The 19,070-nt window shown below is 46.2% G+C and overlaps 1 protein-coding gene across 2 annotated transcripts in view; it reads right to left on the reverse strand.

Annotated features, from left to right (window-relative positions):
* Positions 1-1,544: 1,544 nt before the first annotated feature.
* LOC124027258 (dysbindin-A-like) overlaps positions 1,545-19,070 on the reverse strand; it is a 39,821-nt gene continuing 22,295 nt past the window's right edge. For both annotated transcript variants that reach the window (XM_046339719.1, XM_046339720.1), the window contains 3 exons: positions 6,091-6,246; positions 4,055-4,201; positions 1,545-2,068 (listed from right to left, as the gene is read on the reverse strand). In XM_046339719.1, coding sequence (XP_046195675.1) covers positions 1,746-2,068; positions 4,055-4,201; positions 6,091-6,246 — 626 coding nt within the window. In that variant the 3' untranslated portion in view covers positions 1,545-1,745. The remainder of the gene's footprint in view (positions 2,069-4,054; positions 4,202-6,090; positions 6,247-19,070) is intronic.

Raw genomic sequence — 19,070 nt, forward strand, 5'->3', positions numbered from 1 at the left:
ACTTGTTACCAATAAGTTGATTCTACACAGTTTTGCGTTTAGACTCCAACCAGTAATAAGGCTCTTCAGGGGTTTGTAATACATGAATTACGATACAAAGATTGTTCCAGCGGAGCGCAAAAAGTGGGTTGTGTTTATTAGTGCTAAACGTCGCAAAACTTTTTGCAAACAGAAAAAAAAACAAGCGTTCCTTATTGGACATGTTCAGGTAGTCCCTCCCCGTTTTGGCCCTTTTGGTTCCTAGTGAATACGACCCTGGCCTCAGTATTAAAACAGGGCCCCTTCTCAGATCATTGATGTTATAATTATTTAGAGAATTGGCCAAGAGTGGAACGGTAATCATGGGCTTCACACCGCTCATCTGACCATTTGTGTGTGAAACACTGTGCCTAAAAAATAAGAAAATGCATACTAATCATTTTCAATTACTTCTGGTGCCGATAGTTTTTGTTTTGTGACCAAGTTATCCACTCTAGACCCTTACAGGCTCTTGACCTGCAACTCTTGGGTCTGCGGGACTGCGTTCCAAATGGCAGCCTATCCCCTATTTAGAGCACTAATTTTGACCCGAGCCCCAAGGGCACTAATATAAGGAATAGGGTGCCATTTGGGAGAGTCACAGTCCAGGTGTTTTTATCAAAGAACAAAATCTGAAAACCACAACAGCATTGTACGTATAAAACATTGTCATTGTCTACATGTACCTGAGCCTTTTAAGGAATGGAATGCAGTGTTTTGGAGTAGGGGATTTATGAAGAAAAGCCTTACCCCCCCTCCACCACCAGTTACTTCTGTGGCCCCGTATAAACAAGGGTTGTGATACAAAACAAATCTAGAATTACACAAGTGTTGTGGAGACGGTGAAATGGTTGTGTAAACATTTTTTGTGCAGACAAAAAAATAAATACATTGTATCACAACCCTTGTGTCAACCGTGTTGGACATTAGTTGTATGGGGCCCGGGTTGCCCTGGTAACAAGTATGGAGAAGTGCTGCATAGTTTGAATCCCCTCGTTTTTTACCTAAACTTTTTTTTATGAAAAGGGAAAATAAGTAGAAGAATAATAAAAATGCTAAAATCTACTATGTACAGAAGGAGTAACTCCTGTTGTTGCACTCCAGCCTCGCGACAAGAGTCCTTTCAAATCAGCTTGTTGAGACCCCTTACAAAAACTAGCCATTTTTCGAAGTTCACATATATACAGAGTTGGATGTTTTTTAAAAGCTTAATGTTTTGGTTGTTTTTTTTACAACAGGCTCATTACAGCCGACCGTCTCATTTCTCTGATTCTGTTTCCTTCCATGCTGATTCAAGTTGGACAATGACCGTTTTATTTTCTATTTTATTTGTTAGTACCCATTAAGGTTGAATAAAAAGGTTTGACAGTGTCTATCCAAATGTGTTCTTCTCAGTGCCGTGTGTCTGTACCCTCCAAGCATCCCGCCCAAACATCTCTGTGTTTAAGAACCACCAAGCTATTCTAGTTATTGACTTCAAAGCTTTGGTTTAAACTCCCAGTGTAATGTCTGAAGAATGCAGTCCCTTGAACATTTTAAACAACTTTATTATTATTTACTTAGATATAATTGGATACAAGGAAGGAAGCTACATTTCAGTTATAAAAAACAGAAAAGAAAAAAGTTTCTTTGGGGAAAAATGCAAAACGGAGCCCCAGATCAGCGTCTAGGAGCTACCCTATACCCCTAGAGCCAGTCTCATCCAGGGGGCAGCTCTGTGACGGCTCCTAAGAGGCCTGCGAGTCGCTGTCGTCAGAGTTCTTGAACGTCTCTGCCTCGGGCAACGACACCAGGGCTGTGTCGGCCTGCACTTCCTCCTCGTCTGGCAGTACCAGGGGCTGGTCTCCGTCTCCGCTGGCCTCGCTGCCCTCCCCCTCCTGGCACTCCCCCAGGCTGGTGTCCTGGCTGGTGTCCTGGCACTCCCCCAGGCTGGTGTCCTGGCTGGCTGAGCCTGGCTCCATGGAGGAGAAGGAAGACGGCTTGTTCCTCAGTTCCGCCTGGGTGGGCACCCGCAGGGAGATCTCAGAGGACAACGACTCAGGGTCTGGACCTGGGGGACAGGAGGGAGGGAGAGGGGATCAGTCCAACATCACGGCTCTGCCCATATATGGGATACAGGGTTCCATTTGGGACTCAACCACATGTTTCATCATGTGATTCTAGTGTGCTGCAGTGTATAACCTCTGTTTTGTTTGAACTCGTGACAACACAACTCTGTTATCACCAGGGTGACGCACGCGCATGCTTTGATACCATGCGTTCATAAGAAAGTGGCTCGCTAGCAACGCACTTAATTACATGACTAAATGGACACAAGCGAATACGGTCTCTGTACAGTTGGTGGCTACGTGATAGCATTAGCCATACTGTCTCTGTACTGTTGATGGCTACGTGATAGCATTAGTCATACTGTCTCTGTACTGTTGATGGCTACGTGATAGCATTAGCCATACTGTCTCTGTACTGTTGATGGCTACGTGATAGCATTAGTCATACTGTCTCTGTACCGTTGGTGGCTACGTGATAGCATTAGTCATACTGTCTCTGTACCGTTGGTGGCTACGTGATAGCATTAGCCATACTGTCTCTGTACCGTTGGTGGCTACGTGATAGCATTAGCCATACTGTCTCTGTACCGTTGGTGGCTACGTGATAGCATTAGCCATACTGTCTCTGTACTGTTGATGGCTACGTGATAGCGTTAGTCATACTGTCTCTGTACCGTTGGTGGCTACGTGATAGCATTAGCCATACTGTCTCTGTACCGTTGGTGGCTACGTGATAGCGTTAGCCATACTGTCTCTGTACTGTTGATGGCTACGTGATAGCATTAGCCATACTGTCTCTGTACCGTTGATGGCTACGTGATAGCATTAGCCATACTGTCTCTGTACCATTGGTGGCTACGTGATAGCATTAGCCATACTGTCTCTGTACCGTTGGTGGCTACGTGATAGCATTAGCCATACTGTCTCTGTACCGTTGGTGGCTACGTGATAGCATTAGCCATACTGTCTCTGTACCGTTGATGGCTACGTGATAGCATTAGCCATACTGTCTCTGTACCGTTGGTGGCTACGTGATAGCATTAGCCATACTGTCTCTGTACCGTTGGTGGCTACGTGATAGCATTAGCCATACTGTCTCTGTACCGTTGGTGGCTACGTGATAGCATTAGCCATACTGTCTCTGTACCGTTGGTGGCTACGTGATAGCATTAGTCATACTGTCTCTGTACCATTGGTGGCTACATGATATCAACAAATGGTCGTCCCAAATTGCACCCTATTCCCTACATAAATTAATACAAATAAGTAGCAAGCCTTCTGCAAGCCTGTTTCTGTAGTGAGACAGCTTGATGTACCAGGACACCCCCTGGACAGGACACTAGTCTATCTCCTGTTTCTGTAGTGAGACAGCTTGATGTACCAGGACACCTCCTGGACAGGACACTAGTCTATCTCCTGTTTCTGTAGTGAGACAGCTTGATGTACCAGGACACCCCCTGGACAGGACACTAGTCTATCTCCTGTTTCTGTAATGAGGCAGCTTGATGTACCAGGACACCCCCTGGACAGGACACTAGTCTATCTCCTGTTTCTGTAGTGAGGCAGCTTTATGTACCAGGACACCCCCTGGACAGGACACTAGTCTATCTCCTGTTTCTGTAATGAGGCAGCTTGATGTACCAGGACACCCCTGGACAGGACACTAGTCTATCTCCTGTTTCTGTAGTGAGGCAGCTTTATGTACCAGGACACCCCCTGGACAGGACACTAGTCTATCTCCTGTTTCTGTAATGAGGCAGCTTGATGTACCAGTACACCTCCTGGACAGGACACTAGTCTATCTCCTGTTTCCGTAGCGTGAAGCTACCCCAATCCTCCAATTTCAGGGAGGACACTAATCACAAGGCCACTGAGTTGGTTATTCCATACAGAGTGCACTGTGTTGATAACTACCTGAGGTGAGTGAGGAGGTCAGGCTGTTGATAACTACCTGAGGTGAGTGAGGAGGTCAGGCTGTGGATAACTACCTGAGGTGAGTGAGGAGGTCAGGCTGTCGTCTTCTCCTCCAGAGTTGAGAAAGACGTCGAGGGCTTCATGGTCCGACACGTCCATCAGGTCCATCTGTTCCAGAACGTCAACGTTCACCTCCATGGAAGACATGCTACCTATTGGCCCTGTGGAGCGACACACACAGCCAGCGTCACTTCACACTGCAGCTGCACCACACCGCTACTGTTCCGCAGTCCCATCCTGCCTCCATTTCTCACAAGGAACCTTGGAACTTATCCTCCACTGTGGTTGAAAGGGAGGTGAGGAGATGGGGTGAGGAATCACGGAATGACCAATTCAGAACCCAGACTGGCGGACAGTACAACACTGAAGATACACACACACACGTCACTGTTACAGATTGACAGACAGTACAACAGCACAACACTGAAGATACACACGTCACTGTTAGACTGACAAGACAGTACAACACTGAAGACACACACACACACACACACACACACACACACACACACACACACACACACACACACACACACACACACACACACACACACACACACACACACACACACACACACACACACACACACACACACACACACCCGTCACTGTTACAGACTGACAGACAGTACAACACTGAAGATACACACATCACTGTTACAGACGGACAGACCGTACAACAGCACAACACTGAATATACACACACGTCACTGTTACAGACAACACAGCTCTGACATGAGACACACAGACAGACAGCACTATCATACCTCAAGTATGATGAAAGCAGGAAGGGGAAGCACAATAAAAGACGTAGGAAACAGTCCATTAACCGGCGTAGCATCACTGGTTATTGTAAAGCTCAATGTCCCAGACAGAGCAGAACAAGGGAAAAGTCATAGAATCTACGCCAAAACAGCAGTTACACCAGACCAAAGTCAATACAGAAAATATCCTCTTAAAACACAAGTCAACCTTTTTAAATGAGCCTTTCTTTGACCTTCTGCGACGTTTATTATTTTAATTTTATCTTTATTTAACTTGGCAAGTCAGTTAAGAACAAATTCTTATTTTCAATGACGGCCTAGAAACAGTGGGTTAACTACCTTGTTCAGGGGCAGAACGACAGATTTTTATCTTGTCAGCTCAGGGATTCGATCTAGCAACCTTTCGGTTACTAGTCCAACGCTCTAACCACTAGGCTACCTGCCGCCCCTCCACTCTAACCACTAGGCTACCCTGCCGCCCCTCCACTCTAACCACTAGGCTACCCTGCCAACCCTCCACTCTAACCACTAGGCTACCCTGCCGCCCCTCCACTCTAACCACTAGGCTACCCTGCCGCCCTCCACTCTAACCACTAGGCTACCCTGCCGCCCTCCACTCTAACCACTAGGCTACCCTGCCGCCCCTCCACTCTAACCACTAGGCTACCCTGCCGCCCTCCACTCTAACCACTAGGCTACCCTGCCGCCTCTCCACTCTAACCACTAGGCTACCCTGCCGCCCTCCACTCTAACCACTAGGCTACCCTGCCGCTCCTCCACTCTAACCACTAGGCTACCCTGCCGCCCCTCCACTCTAACCACTAGGCTACCCTGCCGCCCCTCCACTCTAACCACTAGGCTACCCTGCCGCCCTCCACTCTAACCACTAGGCTACCCTGCCGCCCCTCCACTCTAACCACTAGGCTACCCTGCCGCCCTCCACTCTAACCACTAGGCTACCCTGCCGCCCCTCCACTCTAACCACTAGGCTACCCTGCCGCCCCTCCACTCTAACCACTAGGCTACCCTGCCGCCCCCTCCACTCTAACCACTAGGCTACCCTGCCGCCCTCCACTCTAACCACTAGGCTACCCTGCCGCCCTCCACTCTAACCACTAGGCTACCCTGCCGCCCCCTGCCGTATCAACAGAGGTAGTGTTCCAAATGGACCCCTATTTCCTACAGGCCCGTAGTGCACTACTTCCCAGGGCCCGTAGTGCTATGGTCCAAAGCAGTGCACTATAAAAAGGGGAGCCACACAGTGTGTGTTCTGGGTTCCAGCTCACCTCTTCTGTCAGTGATCTGCAGGTAGCCAGTAGAGAGGTACTGATCCATGTCCTGTTGGAAAGCTTCTTCAAAGTACTTCTGCCTCTCCTTCAGCTTCCCCTGCTGGGCGTGTTCCATGTCCAGCACCTTCTGGGCGTGCTCAGAGTCCAGCTCGGCTGGGGGGAAACAGGAAGTACAGGACACGTAAACATAGAGGTGGATAGAGGGTTGACTTGCTCTCACGGAAGCAGCCATTGAAAAGACAGTAGATGATGTCTAGTACATTTCTATGGAGGTCAGTGATACCCTCTGGATAGACATAAGAACAAGTCACAGTCAAATGATGACGCCTCAGTCTTCCATTATTTAATGGAAACATGCTTCACAAATCTGCACTGTGAAGGTCACTGTGTAGGTCACTATGTAGGTCACTGTGTAAGTCACTGTATAAGTCACTATATAGTTACTGTATAAGTCACTGTAGGTCACTGTGTAAGTCACTGTATAAGTCACTGTATAGTTACTGTATAGGTTACTGTATAAGTCACTGTAAGTCACTGTGTAAGTCACTGTATAAGTCACTATATAGTTACTGTATAAGTCACTGTATAGGTTACTGTATAAGTCACTGTATAAGTCACTATATAGTTACTGTATAAGTCACTATATAGTTACTGTATAAGTCACTGTATAGTTACTGTATAAGTCACTGTATAAGTCACTATATAGTTACTGTATAAGTCACTATATAGTTACTGTATAAGTCACTGTATAGGTTACTGTATAAGTCACTGTATAGGTTACTGTATAAGTCACTGTATAAGTCACTATATAGTTACTGTATAAGTCACTGTATAAGTCACTGTATAAGTCACTGTATAGTTTACTGTACAGTTACTGAATATAAACAAGTCATTGTTTGGTATCCCTGTTAAGCTGTATAGGAAGTGGCAGCTTTTTGTCAGAGTAGCCTCTGCTCTTTTCTAGTGACCCCAAATCCATTGACCACATACATACAGTTTGGGACGCAACCTGTAGTTAGACTTTTACATCAGATAAATGTCTTCTCACTATTATAATGATCAACATCATCCTACAGATATCAGATAAATGTCTTCTCACTATTATAATGATCAACATCATCCTACAGATATCAGATAAATGTCTTCTCACTATTATAATGAGAGCCCTGAGTCTGGCCAGACACCATCCTTACTGTAGAGTCTCCTCATAGAGCCCTGAGCCAGAGACACCATCCTTACTGTAGAGTCTCCTCACAGAGCCCTGAGCCAGAGACACCATCCTTACTGTAGAGTCTCCTCACAGAGCCCTGAGCCAGAGACACCATCCTTACTGTAGAGTCTCCTCACAGAGCCCTGAGCCAGAGACACCATCCTTACTGTAGAGTCTCCTCACAGAGCCCTGAGCCAGAGACACCATCCTTACTGTAGAGTCTCCTCACAGAGCCCTGAGTCTGGCCAGACACCATCCTTACTGTAGAGTCTCCTCACAGAGCCCTGAACCAGAGACACCATCCTTACTGTAGAGTCTCCTCACAGAGCCCTGAGTCTGGCCAGAAACACCATCCTTACTGTAGAGTCTCCTCACAGAGCCCTGAGTCTGGCCAGAAACACCATCCTTACTGTAGAGTCTCCTCACAGAGCCCTGAGCCAGAGACACCATCCTTACTGTAGAGCCTCCTCACAGAGCCCTGAGCCAGAGACACCTCTGTGTGGAGCGTGCAGAGACTAGCACCCTGAGTCTGGCCAGAGAGACTATTCTGTGACCTTTTTATCTCAGCTAACAACCCTTTCTTGTGATACTACAGTATCAGGATACTAACAAGATACCACTACAGTACTACAGGATACTAACAAGATACCACTACAGTACTACAGGATACTAACAAGATACCACTACAGTACTACAGGATACTAACAAGATACCACTACAATAGTACAGGATACTAACAAGATACCACTACAGTACTACAGGATACTAACAAGATACCACTACAATACTACAGGATACTAACAAGATACCACTACAGTACTACAGGATACTAACAAGATACCACTACAATAGTACAGGATACTAACAAGATACCACTACAGTACTACAGGATACTAACAAGATACCACTACAATACCACAGGATACTAACAAGTTACCACTACAGTACTACAAGATACCACTACAGTACTACAGGATACTAACAAGATACCACTACAATACTACAGGATACTAACAAGATACCACTACAGTACTACAGGATACTAACAAGATACCACTACAATACTACAGGATACTAACAAGATACCACTACAGTACTACAGGATACTAACAAGATACCACTACAATACTACAGGATACTAACAAGATACCACTACAGTACTACAGGATACTAACAAGATACCACTACAATAGTACAGGATACTAACAAGATACCAATACAGTACTACAGGATACTAACAAGATACCACTACAATAGTACAGGATACTAACAAGATACCACTACAGTACTACAGGATACTAACAAGATACCACTACAATACTACAGGATACTAACAAGATACCACCACAATACTACAGGATACTAACAAGATACCCCTACAGTACTACAGGATACTAACACGATACCACTACAATACTACAGGATACTAACAAGATACCACTACAATACTACAGGATACCACTACAGTACTACTGGATACCACTACAATACTACAGGATACCCCTACAGTACTACAGGATACTAACAAGATACCACTACAATACTACAGGATACTAACAAGATACCACTACAATACTACAGGATACTAACAAGATACCACTACAGAACTACAGGATACTAACAAGATACCACTACAGTACTACAGGATAGTAACAAGATACCACTACAATACTACAGGATACTAACAAGATACCACTACAGTACTACAGGATACTAACAAGATACCACTACAGTACTACAGGATACTAACAAGATACCACTACAGTACTACAGGATACCACTACAGGATACTAACAAGATACCACTACAATACTACAAGATACTAACAAGATACCACTACAGTACTACAGGATACTAACAAGATACCACTACAGTACTACAGGATACTAACAAGATACCAATACAGTACTACAGGATACTAACAAGATACCACTACAGTACTACAGGATACTAACAAGATACCACTACAGAACTACAGGATACTAACAAGATACCACTACAGTACTACAGGATAGTAACAAGATACCACTACAATACTACAGGATACCACTACAGTACTACAGGATACCACTACAGTACTACAGGATACCACTACAGTACTACATGATACTAACACGATACCACTACAATACTACAGGATACCACTACAGTACTACAGGATACTAACAAGATACCACTACAGTACTACAGGATACCACTACAGTACTACAGGATACCACTACAGTACTACAGGATACCACTACAGTACTACATGATACTAACAAGATACCACTACAATACTACAGGATACCACTACAGTACTACAGGATACTAACAAGATACCACTACAGTACTACAGGATACCACTACAGTACTACAGGATAGTAACAAGATACCCCTAATGTACTACAGGATACTAACAAGATACCACTACAGTACTACAGGATACTAACAAGATACCACTACAGTACTACAGGATACTAACAAGATACCACTACAATACTACAGGATACTAACAAGATACCACTACAGTACTACAGGATACTAACAAGATACCACTACAATACTACAGGATACTAAAATATACCACTACAATACTACAGGATACTACCAAGATACCACTACAATACTACAGGATACTAACAAGACACCACTACAATACTACAGGATACCACTACAGTACTACAGGATACTAACAAGACACCACTACAATAGTACAGGTAACATAATGGCCTTCCATAGGTAACATTATGGCCTTCCATAGGTAACATCCCATAGGTAACATTATGGCCTTCCATAGGTAACATTATGGCCTTCCATAGGTAACATCCCATAGGTAACATTATGGCCTTCCATAGGTAACATCCCATAGGTAACATTATGGCCTTCCATAGGTAACATCCCATAGGTAACATTATGGCCTTCCATAGGTAACATCCCATAGGTAACATTATGGCCTTCCATAGGTAACATCCCATAGGTAACATTATGGCCTTCCATAGGTAACATCCCATAGGTAACATTATGGCCTTCCATAGGTAACATCCCATAGGTAACATTATGGCCTTCCATAGGTAACATCCCATAGGTAACATTATGGCCTTCCATAGGTAACATCCCATAGGTAACATTATGGCCTTCCATAGGTAACATCCCATAGGTAACATTATGGCCTTCCATAGGTAACATCCCATAGGTAACATTATGGCCTTCCATAGGTAACATCCCATAGGTAACATTATGGCCTTCCATAGGTAACATCCCATAGGTAACATTATGGCCTTCCATTGGTAACATCCCATAGGTAACATTATGGCCTCTCATAGGTAACATCCCATAGGTAACATTATGGCCTCTCATAGGTAACATCCCATAGGTAACATTATGCAAAGTTGCTTGACAAATGGTTAACCAGTTGCATTTTTTTATGCATGCTGCAACAACGGAGGAATGTATTTTTAGATGTGACCCACAAGCTGGAGCTGTGACGTTCTCTTGTTTCTCATAGTGGAAGTCAAATGGCTTTCTGAGAGAGAATGATGTCCATGGCTTTCTGACAGAGAGAATGATGTCCATGGCTTTCTGACAGAGAGAATGATGTCCATGGCTTTCTGAGAGAGAGAGAATGATGTCCATGGCTTTCTGACAGAGAGAGAGAATGATGTCCATGGCTTTCTGAGAGAGAGAATGATGTCCATGGCTTTCTGACAGAGAGAATGATGTCCATGGCTTTCTGAGAGAGAATGATGTCCATGGCTTTCTGAGAGAGAGAATGATGTCCATGGCTTTCTGAGAGAGAATGATGTCCATGGCTTTCTGACAGAGAGAATGATGTCAATGGCTTTCTGAGAGAGAGAATGATGTCCATGGCTTTCTGACAGAGAGAATGATGTCCATGGCTTTCTGACAGAGAGAGAATGAGGTCAATGGCTTTCTGACAGAGAGAGAATGATGTCCATGGCTTTCTGACAGAGAGAGAATGATGTCAATGGCTTTCTGACAGAGAGAGAATGATGTCCATGGCTTTCTGACAGAGAGAGAATGATGTCCATGGCTTTCTGACAGAGAGAGAATGATGTCCATGGCTTTCTGACAGAGAGAGAATGATGTCAATGGCTTTCTGACAGAGAGAGAGAATGATGTCCATGGCTTTCTGACAGAGAGAGAATGATGTCCATGGCTTTCTGACAGAGAGAGAATGATGTCAATGGCTTTCTGAGAGAGAGAATGATGTCCATGGCTTTCTGACAGAGAGAATGATGTCCATAGCTTTCTGACAGAGAGAATGATGTCCATGGCTTTCTGAGAGAGAGAATGTGTCATGCAGGTGAACGAGGACCCAAACGCGACTTAACAGAAACAGAGTTTATTAATGTTCAAAACGGAATAACAGAAATCCTCTAGATTGTAGAGGGGAAAACAACTGGAGAAGCGGCCACAGACTGCAGGTCGCTTCGGGTAGGCGCAGGCCGTAGTCGACTGAGACACCTGCTCACACGCAGCGTCTGATGAAGGCACAAAACACGACAGGACAGGGTGATACACAATCACGGCAAAAACACGACAGGACAGGGCGAAACGCAATCACAGCATGGTGAATACAATACAAGGAACCGACGGCACAGGAACGGATCACAAAGGAATAAATAGGGACTCTAATCAGGGGAAAGGATCGGGAACAGGTGTGGGAAGACTAAATGATGATTAGGGGAATAGGAACAGCTGGGAGCAGGAACGGAACGATAGAGAGAAGAGAGAGCGAGAGAGTGAGAGAGGGAGGGGGAGAGAGAGGGATAGGAGGGAAAGAACCAAATAAGACCAGCAGAGGGAAACGAATAGCATGGGGAGCACAGGGACAAGACATGATAATAAATGACAAACATGACAGTACCCCCCACTCACCGAGCGCCTCCTGGCGCTCTCGAGGAGGAACACTGGCAGCAACGGAGGAAATCATAGATCAAACGGTCCAGCACGTCCCGAGAAAGAACCCAACTCCTCTCCTCAGGACCGTAACGAAAACGATAAAAAGGGAAACTAGGGTACTACTCTAAAAAAAAAATGAGAACTAGGGACAGACTGAGACACAGCAAGGGCAGGGACAAGAACAGGAGAGATGCGATGGCAGGGAACAGACTGAGACCCAGCAAGACCAGGAGCAGAAGCAGAAAAAAATTACCAGACTTCTTCTGCGCGCAGTCTGAACACGCAGCCACGAAACGGCGCGTGTCACGCTCCTGAGTCGGCCACCAAAAGCGCTGGCGAATAGACGCAAGAGTGCCTCGAACACCGGGATGACCAGCTAACTTGGCAGAGTGAGCCCACTGAAGAACAGCCAGACGAGTGGAAACAGGAACGAAAAGGAGGTTACTAGGACAAGCGCGCGGCGACGCAGTGTGCGTGAGTGCTTGCTTAACCTGTCTTTCAATTCCCCAGACTGTCAACCCGACAACACGCCCATAAGGAAGAATCCCCGAGATCAGTAGAAGCCACAGAAGAACTAAACAGACGGGATAAGGCATCAGGCTTGGTGTTCTTGCTACCCGGACGGTAAGAAATCACAAACTCGAAACGAGCGAAAAACAACGCCCAACGAGCTTGACGGGCATTAAGTCGTTTGGCAGAACGGATGTACTCAAGGTTCTTATGGTCTGTCCAAACGACAAAAGGAACGGTCGCCCCCTCCAACCACTGTCGCCATTCGCCTAGGGCTAAGCGGATGGCGAGCAGTTCACGGTTACCCACATCATAGTTGCGCTCAGATGGCGACAGGCGATGAGAAAAATAAGCGCAAGGATGAACCTTATCGTCAGACTGGAAGCGCTGGGATAGAATGGCTCCCACGCCTACCTCTGAAGCGCCAACCTCGACAATGAATTGTCTAGTGACGTCAGGAGTAACGAGGATAGGAGCGGACGTAAAACGTTCTTTTAGAAGATCAAAAGCTCCCTGGGCGGAACCGGACCACTTAAAACACGTCTTGACAGAAGTAAGAGCTGTGAGAGGGGCAGCAACTTGACCGAAATTACGAATGAAACGCCGATAGAAATTAGCGAAACCTAAAAAGCGCTGCAACTCGACACGTGACCTTGGAACGGGCCAATCACTGACAGCTTGGACCTTAGCGGAATCCATCTGAATGCCTTCAGCGGAAATAACGGAACCGAGAAAAGTAACGGAGGAGACATGAAAAGAGCACTTCTCAGCCTTTACGTAGAGACAATTCTCTAAAAGGCGCTGTAGAACACGTCGAACGTGCTGAACATGAATCTCGAGTGACGGAGAAAAAATCAGGATATCGTCAAGATAGACAAAAACAAAAATGTTCAGCATGTCTCTCAGAACATCATTAACTAATGCCTGAAAAACAGCTGGCGCATTGGCGAGACCGAACGGCAGAACCCGGTACTCAAAATGCCCTAACGGAGTGTTAAACGCCGTTTTCCACTCGTCCCCCTCTCTGATGCGCACGAGATGGTAAGCGTTACGAAGGTCCAACTTAGTAAAGCACCTGGCTCCCTGCAGAATCTCGAAGGCTGATGACATAAGGGGAAGCGGATAACGATTCTTAACCGTTATGTCATTCAGCCCTCGATAATCCACGCAGGGGCGCAGAGTACCGTCCTTCTTCTTAACAAAAAAGAACCCCGCCCCGGCCGGAGAAGAAGAAGGCACTATGGTACCGGCGTCAAGAGACACAGACAAATAATCCTCGAGAGCCTTACGTTCGGGAGCCGACAGAGAGTATAGTCTACCTCGAGGAGGCGTGGTCCCTGGAAGGAGATCAATACTACAATCATACGACCGGTGAGGAGGAAGGGAGTTGGCTCGGGACCGACTGAAGACCGTGCGCAGATCATGATATTCCTCCGGCACTCCTGTCAAATCGCCAGGTTCCTCCTGAGAAGTAGGGAGAGAAGAAACGGGAGGGATGGCAGACATTAAACACTTCACATGACAAGAAACGTTCCAGGATAGGATAGAATTACTAGACCAATTAATAGAAGGATTATGACATACTAGCCAGGGATGACCCAAAACAACAGGTGTAAACGGTGAACGGAAAATCAAAAAAGAAATAGTCTCACTGTGGTTACCAGATACTGTGAGAGTTAAAGGTAGTGTCTCAAATTTGATACTGGGAAGATGACTACCATCTAAGGCAAACATGGGCGTAGGCTTGTCTAACGGTCTGAAAGGAATGTTATGTTTCCGAACCCATGCTTCGTCCATGAAACAACCCTCAGCCCCAGAGTCAATCAAGGCACTGCATGTAGCACCCGAACCGGTCCAGCGTAGATGGACCGACATAGTAGTACAAGATCTAGATGAAGAGGACTGAGTAGTAGCGCTCACCAGTAGCCCTCCGCTTACTGATGGGCTCTGGCCTCTTACTGGACATGAATTAACAAAATGTCCAGCAACTCCGCAATAGAGGCACAGGCGGTTGGTGATCCTCCGTTCCCTCTCCTTATTCGAGATGCGAATCCCTCCCAGCTGCATGGGCTCAGTCTCAAAGCCAGAGGAGGGAGATGGTTGCGATGCGGAGCAGGGAAACACCGTTGATGCGAGCTCTCTTCCACGAGCCCGGTGACGAAGATCTACCCGTCGTTCTATGCGGATGGCGAGAGCAATCAAAGAGTCCACATCTGAAGGAACCTCCCGGGAGAGAATCTCATCCTTAACCACTGCGTGGAGTCCCTCCAGAAAACGAGCGAGCAGCGCCGGCTCGTTCCACTCACTAGAGGCAGCAAGAGTGCGAAACTCAATGGAATAATCCGTTATGGACCGTTCACCTTGGCATAAGGAAGCCAGGGCCCTAGAAGCCTCCCCACCAAAAACTGAACGGTCAAAAACCCGAATCATCTCCTCTTTAAAGTTCTGGAATTTGATAGAGCAATCAGCCCTTGCCTCCCAGATAGCTGTGCCCCATTCTCGAGCCCGGCCAGTAAGGAGTGAAATGACGTAAGCAACCCGAGCTCTCTCTCTAGAGTATGTGTTGGGTTGGAGAGAGAACACAATCTCACACTGCGTGAGAAAGGAGCGGCACTCAGTGGGCTGCCCGGAGTAGCAAGGTGGGTTATTAACCCTGGGTTCTGGAGGCTCGGCAGGCCAGGGAGTAACAGGTGGCACGAGACGTAGACTCTGGAACTGTCCAGAGAGGTCGGAAACCTGAGCGGCCAGGTTCTCCACGGCATGGCGAGCAGCAGACAATTCCTGCTCGTGTCTGCCGAGCATGGCTCCTTGGATCTCGACGGCAGTGTAACGAGCGTCTGAAGTCGCTGGGTCCATTCCTTGGTCGGTTCCTTCTGTCATGCAGGTGAACGAGGACCCAAACGCGACTTAACAGAAACAGAGTTTATTAATGTTCAAAACGGAATAACAGAAATCCTCTAGATTGTAGAGGGGAAAACAACTGGAGAAGCGGCCACAGACTGCAGGTCGCTTCGGGTAGGCGCAGGCCGTAGTCGACTGAGACACCTGCTCACACGCAGCGTCTGATGAAGGCACAAAACACGACAGGACAGGGTGATACACAATCACGGCAAAAACACGACAGGACAGGGCGAAACGCAATCACAGCATGGTGAATACAATACAAGGAACCGACGGCACAGGAACGGATCACAAAGGAATAAATAGGGACTCTAATCAGGGGAAAGGATCGGGAACAGGTGTGGGAAGACTAAATGATGATTAGGGGAATAGGAACAGCTGGGAGCAGGAACGGAACGATAGAGAGAAGAGAGAGCGAGAGAGTGAGAGAGGGAGGGGGAGAGAGAGGGATAGGAGGGAAAGAACCAAATAAGACCAGCAGAGGGAAACGAATAGCATGGGGAGCACAGGGACAAGACATGATAATAAATGACAAACATGACAGAATGATGTCCATGGCTTTCTGAGAGAGAATGATGTCCATGGCTTTCTGACAGAGAGAGAATGATGTCCATGGCTTTCTGAGAGAGAATGATGTCCATGGCTTTCTGACAGAGAGAATGATGTCCATGGCTTTCTGAGAGAGAATGATGTCCATGGCTTTCTGAGAGAGAATGATGTCCATGGCTTTCTGAGAGAGAATGATGTCAATGGCTTTCTGACAGAGAGAGAATGATGTCCATGGCTTTCTGAGAGAGAATGATGTCCATGGCTTTCTGACAGAGAGAGAATGATGTCCATGGCTTTCTGACAGAGAGAGAATGATGTCAATGGCTTTCTGACAGAGAGAGAGAATATTGTCCATGGCTTTCTGACAGAGAGAGAATGATGTCCATGGCTTTCTGACAGAGAGAATGATGTCAATGGCTTTCTGAGAGAGAGAATGATGTCCATGGCTTTCTGAGAGAGAGAATGATGTCCATGGCTTTCTGACAGAGAGAGAATGATGTCCATGGCTTTCTGACAGAGAGAGAATGATGTCAATGGCTTTCTGACAGAGAGAGAATGATGTCAATGGCTTTCTGAGAGAGAGAATGATGTCCATGGCTTTCTGACAGAGAGAGAATGATGTCCATGGCTTTCTGACAGAGAGAGAATGATGTCAATGGCTTTCTGAGAGAGAGAATGATGTCCATGGCTTTCTGACAGAGAGAGAATGATGTCAATGGCTTTCTGACAGAGAGAGAATGATGTCCATGGCTTTCTGACAGAGAGAGAATGATGTCCATGGCTTTCTGAGAGAGAGAATGATGTCCATGGCTTTCTGACAGAGAGAATGATGTCCATGGCTTTCTGACAGAGAGAGAATGATGTCAATGGCTTTCTGACAGAGAGAGAATGATGTCCATGGCTTTCTGACAGAGAGAGAATGATGTCCATGGCTTTCTGACAGAGAGAGAATGATGTCCATGGCTTTCTGACAGAGAGAGAATGATGTCCATGGCTTTCTGACAGATAGAGAATGATGTCCATGTCTGAGAGAGAGAATGATGTCCATGGGTTTCTGACAGAGAGAATGATGTCCATGTCTGAGAGAGAGAAGGGGTGTTAAAATATATATCAGACTGTGGAAGAGATTCCCCATAGTGCAATACTTTTGATCAGAGCCTAAATCCCCGAGCAGGATAAATGTATAATGATGAGCCCTCCAACCTCTCTATTGACCCCCAGGGAAGGAGAGACACAGCCTACCCCCCCCCCAGCAGGATAAATGTATAATGATGAGCCCTCCAACCTCTCTATTGACCCCCAGGGAAGGAGAGACACAGCCTATCCCCCCCCCAGCAGGATAAATGTATAATGATGAGCCCTCCAGCCTCTCTATTGACCCCCAGGGAAGGAGAGAGACACAGCATTCTATTACAGCTCCTAATTCCACTGTTATAAACATTCTCCAAGTCATGCGTCACCACTATAAATAGGAACCAAGATGAAATGTTCAGAGAAATGTAATTCTATTTAATACCAAGCTTTGTTAGGGGGGTTTCAGAGGGCAACCAGTGGTGACATTCTGTAAAGCCTAGTGAATTCAGTCATACACCCTCAACTGATAGACTTGTGAAGAGTGAAAGAAAAAGGTCAGAGACCGCTACAGTGCATTACATTCCTCTGTATTATCCAAGCAGTGCTCACCAACCGGTCGATCGCCATCTTCAAGGCATTTCTAGAGGATCACCAAACATTTCAGTAGAAAAGCCAAAGATAAAAGGCATAAAGGCTTGCGTTCCTTTTTGTTTTCTTCGTGTTGTGCTGTTGGCGGTCGGTGCACTTGATGTACCAGGTGGACATAGCTTGATGTACCAGGTAGACAAAGCTTGATGTACCAGGTAGACAAAGCTTGATGTACCAGGTAGACAAAGCTTGATGTACCAGGTAGACGAAGTGTTCCCAGTTTGAACCATTTAATTTGTCTGAAAAGACAAACTTCTCCAACCCGGCGGACTCTTGAGATCGGTGGCTAAATCGACGGTGCCTACTGCGCTGGCCAATCGGATAGTTCAAATCACCATGCCTCCCTACAGATTCCACGACCCCGGCAAAGTTTGATACTCGAGGAAATGAAAGAGAGAGCAGGGACTGTGAGAGGCAGACCCTCTGCTGCTCTCTCTCACTCACTCACTCCGCTGAGACTAATGCCGTGTTCAAGACAACTGGGAACTTGGAAATGTCTGACTTCAGTACATTCAAGACAACTGGGAACTCCAGGGAATTTTTTTTTTGAAAGGTCATCCAACTGGGAAACTCTGGCATCTTTCTAGAGCTCAGACTTACTGACCTGATGTTCACGGACGTCATCATTTGATCTCGCTTTTCCAGAGTTCCCAGTTGTCTTGAAAGCATCATGACCATCAGATGCATGTACCATCAGTCCAGTAAAACACAATTATCTCAATTTAGGCTCAGCATCTTCTACACCAACTGATGTATTGTTATTAATGCTTAAGTTTCAAAATATATAATATGGTCTGAGAGGAACAATATTGTCAGAACAGGCATATAGCCAATATATGATGTGATAACGTTTCAGGCCTACTGCACAAACCTCACTCCTACCAAACTGGTTTTATTAGGTTAATGATAACTTTGACCACTGTTCTAAAGGGTCTGAGCCATAGATGTAAAGCTATTATATTAGCTATGATCTGAGAGGGGGAGGCAGAGCACTGGCCCCAGCCTCAGCTCTCATGTTAGGTTGCTGTATACTACTCATCTACACCATGTGGGCTGCCAAGTTAGGCTACTGTGAGCTGCCAAGTTAGGCTACTGTGGGCTGCCAAGTTAGGCTACTGTGGGCTGCCAAGTTAGGCTACTGTGGGCTGCCAAGTTAGGCTACTGTGGGTTGCCAAGTTAG

The sequence above is a fragment of the Oncorhynchus gorbuscha genome, unplaced genomic scaffold (assembly GCF_021184085.1).
Source record: "Oncorhynchus gorbuscha isolate QuinsamMale2020 ecotype Even-year unplaced genomic scaffold, OgorEven_v1.0 Un_scaffold_3044, whole genome shotgun sequence".
In the NCBI taxonomy this organism is placed as follows: domain Eukaryota; kingdom Metazoa; phylum Chordata; class Actinopteri; order Salmoniformes; family Salmonidae; genus Oncorhynchus; species Oncorhynchus gorbuscha.